The 13,427-nt window shown below is 37.3% G+C and overlaps 1 protein-coding gene across 6 annotated transcripts in view; it reads right to left on the bottom strand.

Annotated features, from left to right (window-relative positions):
• Positions 1–13,427, bottom strand: part of maptb (microtubule-associated protein tau b) — a 33,306-nt gene that overhangs the window by 15,578 nt on the left and 4,301 nt on the right. For 5 of the 6 annotated variants that reach the window (XM_052543606.1, XM_052543643.1, XM_052543653.1 and 2 more), the window contains exon 2: positions 4,565–4,750. In XM_052543606.1, the coding sequence (XP_052399566.1) occupies positions 4,565–4,733 (169 nt within the window). In that variant the 5' untranslated portion in view covers positions 4,734–4,750. Of the gene's footprint in view, positions 1–4,564; positions 4,751–10,600; positions 10,627–13,427 lie in introns of those variants that run through there. The other variant, XM_052543634.1, reaches the window with a different exon arrangement.

Below are 13,427 nucleotides of genomic sequence, written 5' to 3'. Positions count from 1 at the left end.
GATGCTGATTTTATGTCATTGATGGGTGTCAAATAAGCACACTGCTTATCAACATATAGATTTTTTAATAACCTTCCACTATAGCTTTAAAATAAAATGGGTTTCTCATATAAAATGAATGGAGAAATTCTACGTTATGAATGACTTCATAGACATTTCATCTCTCTGGCAGTCCATAACAAGAAAGGAGTTCGAATGTAAAGTGAACTTAGTAGTCATTAAAGTTGCAGACCCATGTCAGCCGTACTGCAAGCAATCAGCAACATGTTCATTAACATGAAATATTCAGCTGATGGCAAATGGTAGTCTAATACATTTACATCACGTCCAACATCATAGAACTACAGCATACAACATGTGTAACACTATCTTAATGCCTATGTCTCAACTAGACTGCTAATTCTCTGACAAGATCAGTGAGTTTGTGGTTCTGGGAAGTAAATTATAAATGAAGCTTTTGTGAGGTAATTATACTGTATGATCTATGTGATGAGAGAAGGTGGTCTTACTGTGTTTTGAGTGTGTGAGAGATTATTGATATTATTATTATATTTTATGCAAATATAATCATTTGTCCAATTATTGTACACTATAAATTTTAATTGAAAGTCAAATAGTGCGAAGAAAATGTGAAGGCTTCTGTAGTGTGACGTAAAGCTCTCTGATTTCTCTTTTTTATATTCATGCAAGTGTAAATATTTTTGGCTGTTGCAAGTTTTGGTATTTGACAATAAGGCATTTCAGCATTTCAATAAAGCAACAGAAATATATTAACACTGCAATATTCTATAATAATAATAATAATAAGAGCTGTTATTAACTCTTTTGATTTAATCTTAGCAATAATTATTCAAATATTATTTTATTATTATTATAGCCTATATGCCCGGGTCACGGCACCAGACAGGTACATCTATCTAAGCCATTAGCAATGCTAGTGCTTATTTCATTTACTCACTTACTGATTCACCATGTAAAATACCAAATGGATGCTCTGGGCACTATTATTTAATGTAGTACTCACCCTGCCCAGAACTTACATTATTATCTTACATTATTATGCAAAAGGAGTGGACTTGCCTAATAGCTCTATGACAAGTATCAAGTTCTGAGCTTTTCCTGTCCTTAGATCCTTTAAAGAGATAGTTATGTTGCTCAGGAACACTACTTTCCTTTTGCTACTCCATTTTGCAACCTTGAAGGCATGCAATTAGCTTTCAGTGATTTTTTTCAGTGCTGCTTTAAATAAGCATATCACAGCATCAGCGAAAAACAGCTCAACTCAAGTTTCTTAAAAGCTTCAAAGAACATGGCAAGGTCACTCCTGAGAGGTTCCAGGCTTGTTGCTGGTCCAAAAAAGTCTATGTAATTTTCACTGTTAACAATGAAATAGATTTTTTAAATTGAAAAAACTATTATGAACACACAATGCAGGCAGGACGAAATGTCTTATAGAAGCTATTCTTAAAGTGATAGTTCACTTTCAAATTAAATTTTGATGTTTTAGCTTACCTCAAGGGCATCCAAGATGTAGGTGTCTTTGTTTCCGCAGTAGTTCCCATTTTGATATTTTTAGGTCAAACCGTTCTTGTCTGTGACTCAAATAACGGAGGTCTATGGTCACCACCTCAAAGAGCATGCACAGAGGAGTCCAAATTAAACAATTCCCCGTCGTGGACTCGTATAATGGAGGTCTATGGTCACCACCTCAAAGAGCAAAGGGCTCTGGCTTAGTCTGCGCATGGAAAGTGCCGGAAGTGATCACTCGTGCATGCACGTCACTCATTGTTTACTGTTTACCACACGAAAGGCCACCAATCTGCACTGTCTGAAATATAATAGAGTAATTGTAATTAATTAATTTCTTTATAATGTACCCTATAATCGTTGCGATTATAATAAAAATACAACACATTACTCACTCTATTGACAGCGTGCCATTGGGTACCTCTGGCATTGGACGTCGCCTCCAGTTTATACGTGGCAAACAAAACACAACGTGCAAAACGCTGCATCTCAATAGCGGAGAAAACTCAGGATCTTCAGTCAGGCAGGTGTGTGATGCGATACTGTCAATGTCCTCGTCTTGTAGTTGTTCCATTCATGACAACAAATGCTCTCCACTTCTGTTGGCATCTCACAACACTTGCTACTAAAACACCACCAATTTTGAAGAGATCTCCGTCTCTCTGAGGCTTGAAGACGTGCTGCTGAATACTTGATCTATGTATTCTGGTTCAAATAAATATGGTTGTGAAAATTTTTTTTACGTTGTCTGTTGATATATTGAAATAGTCTTCCATTGCAATTTCCTGTACGTCTAAATATGTTTAGATCTTTACAGTGAAAGGTAACACTTCCAAAATCTCTGTGTAAACCATAGACAGTAAGTGTAAACAATGAGTGACATACACGTGCCAGAGATCACTTCCGGCGTTTTCCGCGAGCACGCACAAACGTTACACGACAACAGGAAGCACATGCGCCCTCAGATCAGTTGGACGTGGTTGTGTACAAGAAGTAAAAACAATATAAATACTGTTCGTTTTCTTACACAAACTGCTCGTTTAGTGTCTTAGGTCATCAATGTGTACTTACGATGGGGAATTGTTTAATTGGGACTTCTCTGTGGATGCTCTTTGAGGTGGTGACCATAGACCTCCATTATACGAGACCAAGAAGAAGACAAGAACGGTTTGACCTAAAAATAACAAAATGGGAAATACTGCGGAAACAAAGACACCTACATCTTGGATGCCCTTGAGGTAAGCTAAAACATCAAAATTTAATTTGAAAGTGAACCATCCCTTTAACTGAACATCATTTTCCAAACGTTGAAGACATCCCTTGTCCAAAATCTGTAGGATAAGGATTTTTTTTAGTTATAGCAAATACTTTTACAAAGCAAGTCCTTGCATAACTAGGAAAATACATTTTCTACATAGCAATTTCCAAAATTTTTCCATGCGGTTTTATTCATTTCTCTGACTTTCCCAGACTTGTAAATTGTGTAGTTTTTTTTCCTTTTGTGTCCCAGGTTTTCCACTGACAACAGGAAACCTTTGGTGGGGATGCCTTAAAGGGATAGTTCACCCAAATAGCAAAATTATGTCATTAATAACTTACCCTCATGTTGTTCCAAACCCGTAAGACCTCTGTTTATCTTTGGAACAAAGATACTTTTTTAATGTGGCTGACACTCCTTCAAAAACAAACCAATATCCCGGAGTAATTCATTTACTCAAACAGTACACTGACTGAACTGCTGTGAAGAGAGAACTGAAGATGAACACTGAACCAAACAGAGCGTCTGAACCAAACTGTTTTTTTTGGTCATTGATTCTGAACTGATTCTGTGCTAGTGTTACCGAAGGCTTGAATCAAGGGCAATCAACGCCAATGACGCCATTACGTAGAGCGCAAAAGAACCGGTGAACCGTTTTCTTCAACCGGTTTATTGAATCAAACTGTTCGAAAGAAGTACTGGTGATCCGAAAACCGATGCAACCGGTTCTTGACTCGTGAACGAGTCTATGTTTTGTTCATTATCTGGCTCGGCTCGGTGTTCATCTTCAGTTCTCTCCTCACAGTAGTCCAGTCAGTGTACTGTTTGAGTAAATGAATTACTCTGGGATATCGGTTTGTTTTAACTCAGTCAGCCGCATTAAAAAAGTTTTAAGACAGCTTAAATCATTTATGGATTAATGCCTATTGGAGATGCGAACTGTTTCAAACGATTCAGTTCGATTTGGTGAACTGGTTCAAAAAGATCAGATTACATCAAAATGCTTCGTTCGCGAACCGGATATCACTAAACTGCTTTGATTTGAACTCTCTCTCAACAGACACGGAAGAGAAGAAAATGCTGAAAGTAATAGTTTTTGCTCTTTTTGGACCAAAATGTTTTTTTGATGCTTCAAAAAATTCTAACTGACCCTCTGATGTCACATGGACTACTTTGATGATGTTTTTCTTACCTTTCTGGACATGGACCCTAAACGTTCACACAGCTTCAATGGACTCGGACTAAATCTAAAATATCTTAAACTGTGTTCCAAAGATAAATGGAGGTCTTACGGGTTTGGGTAAGTTTTAAGTAATTAATTAGGGTAAGTTATTAATGACATAATTTAGCAATTTGGGTGAACTAACCCTTTAATGTAAGGGTTTGTGTAACACATTGTCATAAGACTCACAATAACGGTGTAAACCTCTAATCTCTCTGAGGGTGGAAATTGTGATTGTCATCTCCATTGTCCTTCAACACATGGAAAATAAGGCCGAACAAATATATTCAACAAGACGTTTTACCATTGACCTGAATGAATATCTTCACAGACATTTGAAACCAACACATGGCTGAGTGGTGTCACTGTCAGAATGTGTCAGGTTTCCCAGTATTAGACGAGACATAAGCAAAAAAAAAAAAAAAACACACACACACACTGCCATGAGTATCACTCAGCTCTTCTGTGCTTTGTGGGGAAAAGGGGGTTTTCAGCCTTACATTTTTTTCCCTCTTTTTATTACAGTGCCTACATTTTTTCCCCTCTTTTATACAGACCTTTCACTGGCCCATCATCCATTCCCATATGTGCTGCTCTCCCATTCTTAATGTCTTGTTGATGGCTGTCATCGATGGTCATGTTGCCTACACCAGATGCAATGTTGTTCCCAAGAGAGTGCTGAGAGTCACCCATCTGTCCAGAATTCATGTGGTCCTGATGGTCCATTTTGAGATGATTTCAGTCTGTAGAGTTAAAACAGAAAACAATTATCAGGGATTTAACATGGCAATGTGACTCATAAGTGCTGCAGGTAGAAGGTACCAGAACCTTTCATCAAGTGGATAGAGCAGGACGAGATATTATATGAAGGTATGGGGAAGTTGTGGCCTAGTGGTTAGGGAGTTTGACTCCTAAGCCTAGGGTTGTGGGTCGAGTCTCAGGCCGCCGACTTAGGTGCCTGTCAAACGGTTCATGGAATTCTTCAAACAATAAATGAAGGAATGAGAGCTTTTCTTTTTATTTCATTTTCAAGTGCAGAGTGCTCACAGGTGGAAAAAATAGCAAAAGTTACATATGGAAAAATCCAACTTCAAAATACAAAAAAAAAAAAAAAAAAAAAAACCTTGGTTCAGGTATAACAATGCTTTAATCAGAGTGCTTCTCAATAGCTACTACACTCACTGCACCAGTCCAGGACTCCCTGACTGCTTCATTACGTGAGTATTTATTATACACATGGTTTCAACCATTTCTCAGAAGCTGTCATACTTGGCTGTATGTCAAGTCACTTTTCACTTTAAATGATGGACTGATGGCACAGAGATGCTGAGAGAAAGCCATATCCTGTTCTTTTACTTATGGCCGCTGATGTGCTGTATGTGTCTGTGTGCGCTTACTGTTACAACTAAGAATGTGGTTTTCCTTTTAGCAGTTCTCTTTTATACTTTGTACAAAGATTGAACCAAATTTATGTAGTCCCAACAGAGCTATTAGTTAATCCACACTTGTGAACACTCTCATCCTTCACCACACAGAATGCCTATAAACATGAATCCAATTAGTGTCGAAATGGATTAGATGGCTCACATGCACCTTCGTCACATCCCATTCCTTCCTTTTTGTCGACAACCCACGTGTATGTTATCGGACACCCAAATGTTTCTCCTGTGCTCTGAGTCCCACACAGCAAGGTCATCTGGATGTGTGGGTCATAATGAAAACCAAGTTGTTTTCGACAAGAATTGCTGTGGAGCTGAAAATAATGCCATAGCTGCAGGGATGGGTTTACATTTTCAATTACATCATCCTCAAAGTCAGCAGTGACCAGCAGGGTAGAAGCCAAAATGGCCTTCAAAAGGCATAGTTCCAAAAATGAAAACTTGGGTCTTCATTTCTAACCCGTATGACTGGAGTCACTGGACCAATTCATGGTTCTTTTGTACCTTGGAAGCCACCATTTATATTAATTGCATGGCAAAGAATATGGAAAACAGTCATTCAATTGTCACCTTTCATTTTCCACAAAGGCATATGGGTTTTGGAATGACATTCATATTTTCGGTGAATGATTTCCTTATGCTTTGTACTTGAAGGTGTATTGTCCCTGGGAACCAATGATTGCACAAGTGTGCTAAGCATTGGGAAGCATCGTTCTCCAATTTTCCCAGGGACAATCTGCCACCTTCCTAAAAAACTTTCCCCTGAGGCAGCAGTGGTGCAAATTCAAGCCTGATTCCCACAGGACCCTTATGCATTATTCAGAGTGTGCTGTGATATCAGTAAACAGAGCTTAAAAACCATCTGCAACCACAGTCAGTAGAGAACTAGATGAGCAGTGAAAACCTCCACTATATTATTAGGGACTGGTGTATTTCCCATAAATGTTTGTTGGAAAATACAAACTGGGGAGCAACATCTAAAATGCACAAAAAAAGAGGATAGCCTTGCTGCTGGTCCTCAGCAGATGGTGCATTTAGGATGCTGGTCCTCTGCACGGTATGCTGGTGTCCCCATCAGCCCATAATCCATCCCTTCCAAACCAAGAAACTCTTGGACTAAATCAACTCCCAGTCTTCTCATTCAAGAAACCATTTCACTTTCATGTCACAATAGAGAAAAAAAGCTTGATTGAAACGTTATTTTCAAGATGATTTATGAGTTCAGTGGTGTCAGATTACATTAATATCTCCAAATGCCATTGGTTCCTACATAGTTACACATGATTTTTATGACTTACATTTTTTCTGTTCCTCCCTCAAAGCTCAAATATAGCACACATAGGGACTTTTTATGTACAGTTCTAGGTTACTGTTTGATTATTTTTTGGGTTTTATAGTTTTGGTTACAACTTTTCTTTTAACCAGTTTAAACAGCAAGTCAATCAATCAGCTTCACTTTCAATGTCATGATGGTCAAAAATAAGTTTTGCTGGCAAAAAAACATGGCTATGTTGGTTCACTAGCTAGAATATCAACAAATGGGCACAAACTAGCATAAACTAGCCTGAGGAAGCACAAGCTGGTTTGGAAAGAACTTGTTTACTTGGCGTGTGATTCCATGTTTGCTAGAAGCCTTTGAATGCATGGACAGGGGAGGCATGTCAATTTCACTTGATCTTGTCCATAGGCAACTGCCTGGATTGTGGAAGCAGGCACCAGATGGGGCTCAAGAATAAGAGGGATTGATGACATCAACCAGTCTGTAAGCAGAGCAAGACATTACATACAAATGACTGCAAAGACTATCCTTTCCTTTCTGCGCAATAGCATGCACAATAAATAACCAGAAATTTGTAAGAGAGTAAACAGTTCAATGTCATGTAGTTTTTTTTTTTCTTTTATTTAAAAAAGCATTATCTTTTGAATTTGTGTTTTGTGTTCATGCCGTTTGGCCTCTGGCTGGAAGTCAGATTTACAACAGCAGCTGGTGCACTTGACCAGAAAGATTGTCATCCCTCCTTGGCAGTGCAGTTAGAATGTCAGTGCCCCTTTAAGAAGCCTACTCCTTTCTGCCTGACGATGGATGTCTCTCTTGTCTTTTCATGGTTAAGGGCTTGGCACGGAGCAGAAAGGGCAATGCTGGATTTATGAAGGGTAGACTTGGAAATGCGAAGGGCTCTTGAAAGACAACGCAGAGCAACATGTGGCCGATATGGCTAAGGGGTAGCCCTGACTGAAGTGGGCAGGGGTGAGATGGAGAATTGTAATGTGAGTTGGCCAGCAGCGAGGGACGGGCAACTCTCACCTCATCAATATTCAGGACACATTACCTCAGAAAGCACAAGAGAATGAGAGAGCAAAAAAGAGGGTGAAAGGGAAATGGAGACTGAGAGAAAGATGAAGGGGGTGGGGGCTGAAAAGGAAAGAGGTGTGTGGTACACTAATGTAACAGAACACCTCAATAATAAGGATGGCATGCTAGTCTGAGGCCAGTGTCTGGGTGTTTTGTGTCCTTTGACACAAATGTCACTTGCTTTATTTGGACTGTACTGCACATTTACATTTAAATGTTATTTGCATTTGTTTTTATGCCTTGTAAACTTAATTATTTGGTTTATAATAGCGTATTGAGATTTACTTTGGGCTGGGGAATTTTTCTGATTTGATCTATTAAATCAAATGTTTTGCCACATTTCTGGCCACATTTGCCATGTTTTTTTTTTTTTTTTATATATAAATTGAGGAATCATGACTTTGAAAAAAGAAAATTTTACCAAATATTAACAGTAAACCGTTAACAGTAAAGAGAAAAGAATGATCCAATCAAGTGTGACCGGCTTTGTGAAGAACCATAAGGAGAATATATCACTAGGAGCCATTCACACAGAATGCCCTTTTGTGTTGACAAAGATGCGACGCGGTCAATGGAATAGGAAAAAAATGCAGGAAGATAGGAGTCAAACTTGAGCAATTTGAGCATCGTGTTTGTAGAATGCTTTTTCATGTATCAGACCCTGCATAAGACTTGAACGTAGTCAAACTCATTCATGTTTACATGGAAAAGCAGAAATCAAATAAAAACCTGTAAAGAACTACTTCTGTATGTATGAAATTTCATAATGCATCGTGGTGACAGGCTGAAAGCTGCTGTTCATTGTTTTTACAGAACATTCATAGTTAATATTCTACTTGTGTTAAACCTTCAGTCATTTTGAATTTAAATTACCTTGGCTTTTGAGAATGTTTTTTAAGCATTTTACTTGTATTTTTTTAGCCATTATGCCAGTCCTAGCATCATCAAGAATCTAACTTAACTGTAAAAAAAAAAAAAAAATCTAATGCATTTCTATTGCTTTTTTCATCAAAATCCAGGAATAATGATGATGCTTTTTTATCATATTAACTGAAAAGATAATTAAGAGATTATCAAATTTTCAAAATAATTGTTAGTTTTCCTATTTGGAAATATGAATGGGTTGAAAATTATACATCAATCAGTAATGTTTTACACTGTATATTATCCTTACGTGTGTATGAATTTATGACTGTCATGGAGATACATTTGTACAGTAGTTGTAAAATGTCCTACTATTATTGCAAGTTTGCTACTATTATTCCAAGTATGCATTGATATTAGCAATGTGTATTATATATATTATTATTATTTATTACATTACATTAGTTATTAGTTTATTTTTGTTAGTATAAAAAATGAATGAAAAATTCCTAATGAAAATTTAGTTTTTTATGAAATATTTTATACACATTGCTAATTAAAATGCATAATTTGTGGCACTAGTGAAAATGTAGGCAGTAAAAGAATTACTGAATTACTGGCCCAGATCAATCATATTTTTTTTTTTAAAAGACAAAAATAAGCCTCATCGCTGAGCCCTGCAATGGAGAACGAGTGATGAGAAAGAAACAGAGAGAGACAGAGAGGGAATGTGAGAGGGTTTCTGAGCTGAAAGGACAAGAGTGAGTAGGTGGAATGGAGAGAGAAACAACAAAGACGAAACACACAGGAGAAAAGAATTCAGCAAATGAGAAAAAGAGAGGGAGGAAGACAGACAAAGAGAGCACTTTGACTTTACCTCACAAGTGAGAGAAAAGAAAGAGTGACAGACACACACAGACAGAGCATGCAACTGTATGATGGTATGATACAGAACATTTTTAGAGGGACTCTCACTGATTTTGCTGCAACAGTGCAACAGGCTGCCACCACATCTAAAGGACTGGGGCATCGTGGGTATTTTCACTCCACACAGCCCTGTCCTCTCTCATCAGATCACATGTTAGTTTGCCTGAGCACACTGAGCTAAATAATCCTGCAGCACAGCAGATATGAAAGGCTTCTTGAGGTTGTGCATGGCCAACTGACATGTATCCACGTAATCGTCATTAGTCTGACACGGCATATTTGCTGACCGTTTGATGACCTTTCCCATTTGGTATGCTCTAATCTAATTGTTTATAGAACCCTTAAAGGTATATGGTGATGAAAAAATATAGATGGAAGGAACAATAATATTTAAATGTTCTCTCACAAAGAAAAAAAAAAAGTTTCTTAGGGAAACGCAAACGTAGGGCTGCCGCGATAACTGCAATATTGTAATATCGTGATACTGACAAGAAACCACAGAATACGACAAGCAACTGCCACAACCGAGATGGTAACTTTTATAGGCTGTGCCCTTCTTGTTTTACACTTAAGCTGCATTCACGCCATGTCGTAATTACTGTGATTTCGAGATGACAACACTTGATGTTCTACTTGGAACTGTTCACACCATCGCACTATCAATGCCAAAACATATCACCTAATGAATCTGAGGTGATCAGGTGGTACAAGTTTTAGCTCTCAGAAAATTCCCAGTTTACAAGTTTGTTGTGATTCCGAGTTGTGCAAGGACATGATGCCTTTTACAAGTTGGTATCTCATAATCATGGTAATGATTATGATATGGCGTGGACACCATTAAAGCATGTGCATCGAAAGTTTAATAAGCTAACATCATGACAAAAATGTAAGAGTCATTTTTGTTTTTTTATTCTGGACCGAAACTGAATATTCTGGAAGACTGTGTGCCATTGTGATTTTTACATTCAGTAGATTTGCACTAAACAGACAATAACACACTCACTGATTACCTGCGTCTGTCCTTCTTCAGGTCCAGTTGTATATCCATGAAAAAAAAATTGTTTGCCATCGATTAAGATGAAAGCGATATATTTGTCATAGCATCCTTTCAGTGTTTAGTGTGATTTTCCTTGACTGGCATCAGCACTGTTCAATGCATTGAATCAATGGCATTGCTTTCTTTGAAGTGAAACATCAGCTTCAGCATTACCCAGGTAACGCTTGGTAAAGAGGGTCCCTTGCCACCACCACCATATTAATATACCAATGAGCTTAATTATGTAGATATGGGAATGCAATAGTTTTGTGAGTAAACAAAAGTTTTACAAGAGAATGCAAATGCATTTAAGTATAATGTTTCTGTCCATCTCATATTTCTATCACCATGTCTCCTTTCATGCAACATCCAGGTCATATAGGGCATATAGGCAAGAGGCACTTTTGAAGAATGAAATGATCAACATATTTGCCAAAATTTTACTAGCATAAAATCTTTTTCAGCCTTTTTTTCTGAAGACCATCCCACCATTATTTAATCCATACTGTTTTTCCACATTGGTGGAATAATCAATATTATTCAAATCATATGATGTAATCAATTTTTTCATTATTAACACTATTTTAGATAAATCCGCACCTTATAGCATGTAAAAACTAAATAGTGTTTGGTCACTACATGGCTGTCATTCGGTCTCTTACTGCCTAACAGCCAATTCTTAAACAGAATACTGTATGCTTTGATATGAATGAAACCTTTTGTCAGGGCCTTTTGTTTGTGCCCTTTCAAATCAAATAAGAATTTTTTTTCTTTTAAAGCTGTAAATGTTTGGTCAAGTTTATCACTGTTGTGTTCACTTATAATTAGATGCGATCGAATTTTCAATATGGAATGACACTGATCCAGTGATGCGTGTTAAATGTGACGCTATGTAACCTGTCAGTAGTCCTAGTGTGGTGTAGATCATCCATTTTTCTGCAAAATTGACCTGACTTTTGCTTATTCAGTTGGAAAAATGACCATCTGTCAAACCCTGCACACCAGGTACCAGGAGGTGGGGGGGTGTGAGCCACGACGTGATGACATGGCGATCTATAACCTCACGTTACCTCATATATGGCTCTTTCTGTAATTAGGGCTTATAAGTACGTCAGTACTTATGTAGATGTCGACAGAACCCAGTTGATACGATAAGAGGAGAATTCAATGGAGTGGTCATCTTCAATAAATATGAGCCAAACAATAAGCAGCAGAAAACCTGGTGAGTAAAATATGTGTACCCATAATGCCGCATTTCTTGCTTCTACGGTAACTAGAACAGTAAGTCAATATGGTGAATTCCGATACAAACACCCTCCTTTCACAATAAATTCACTTTTCACTTGGTTAGTAGGGGTGTGAATCTTCACTGGTTTCAATATTTCGATTACAATCATCATGTCAAAAATTCAACTGAATTCCTTATCCCGATGCATCACAATGCGTCGCATCCTCAGTTTTAAATGTTACTGCAGATATGCATTTTATGTAAAATTTATAATGTATATTTTTATGAGAATTATACAAGCAGTTGTATAATTTTAATGCACTTTTTTAAATAATTGTAAATTCAAAATAGCTTCAAAACATATAAGCAAATATAAAGTAATAAATGGAAAAAAGACAATTACAAGTGATAGACAAAAAGTACTTTCAGTATCTATGAGTGCTTTAAGCATTCAAAAGTTTACAGCCAATCATATTTATGGGTTTTTCTTTTTTCCTCAGCATTTCCTGCTGTTTGATTATTACTGATTATTACATAATAGACAGTGGCAGCTTTAATATGCTGCAATCACACTAATGTAAAAAATCTATTTCGACACAGCAGATGTTTTGCCCAGTTCTGAAAACATAACTGAGTGCGTTTACGTCAATTTCGTATCATAAAAATATTCAGAGATGCAAGTGCCTTTAACCACAGCCGCGATTGAGTTTCAGGACAACAAACGCAAAGTGCACGTGAAAGTCTGTCAGTCATGAGTTTCCTGCAAATTCTGTGCAAGCCCACTGAGATTGTCTCTAGTCTACTAAACACACGTGCCATTCGCGGGAAAAAACCAAGCCCAGAATCTATTGCAGACACGATGCATCAGAGAATCAATATTTTCTCCCACCCCTAGTGGTTGGTGTCTCAGAAGGTTCAAAATCCATTAAGTGTACTAGCATTTCAAGCACTAATGATCTTGATTTTTTTGGTCCATACAATCAAACTTAATAGGCTGGTTGGTTCCCCGTGTACTTCAAAATATCTTTTTGGGGATGAGTAGATTATGACAGAATTTTAATTTTAGGGTGGATTATGTCTTTAAAGTTAATCTTTAAAAACATTATAATACATAGCTAAAAATTTTACATGTAATTAAAAATGAATTGATCTTGTACATGTTGTGTAAAACTAACTTGTTATTTTTTTATTTATGTAGACAAAATTATATAGAAATGTAATATTGGTCATAATATACTGGTTATTGGCCATAACATGAAAATAATTATTGGCTTATTGGTTGCATATACATTATGGAAGTAAATTTGGTTGCAAACTGCATTTAATGCTGACTTTTAATTACCCTGGTTATGTTAATGTTTGGTAATGTGTTGTTCAGAATATCTTGAGGAATCTGTTGGCCCTACATCGAAATATCTGTCACGTCCAGGTTAACAGACTGGAGGCAGATGAACTATGATTGTCTAGACTCTGGTCTAGAGATGGTAGCTCTTCCTTGAACAGGGCATATCTGAGCTTAATCCACCTACTATGCTGGCTCACTCTGAACTCAGTTCCATGTTGGGGTGGTCAT

This window comes from Carassius gibelio, chromosome A3 (genome assembly GCF_023724105.1).
Source record: "Carassius gibelio isolate Cgi1373 ecotype wild population from Czech Republic chromosome A3, carGib1.2-hapl.c, whole genome shotgun sequence".
NCBI lineage: Eukaryota > Metazoa > Chordata > Actinopteri > Cypriniformes > Cyprinidae > Carassius > Carassius gibelio.
The sequence above is the reverse complement of the archived record's forward strand: the minus strand, read 5'-3'. Positions and strand labels throughout refer to the sequence as shown.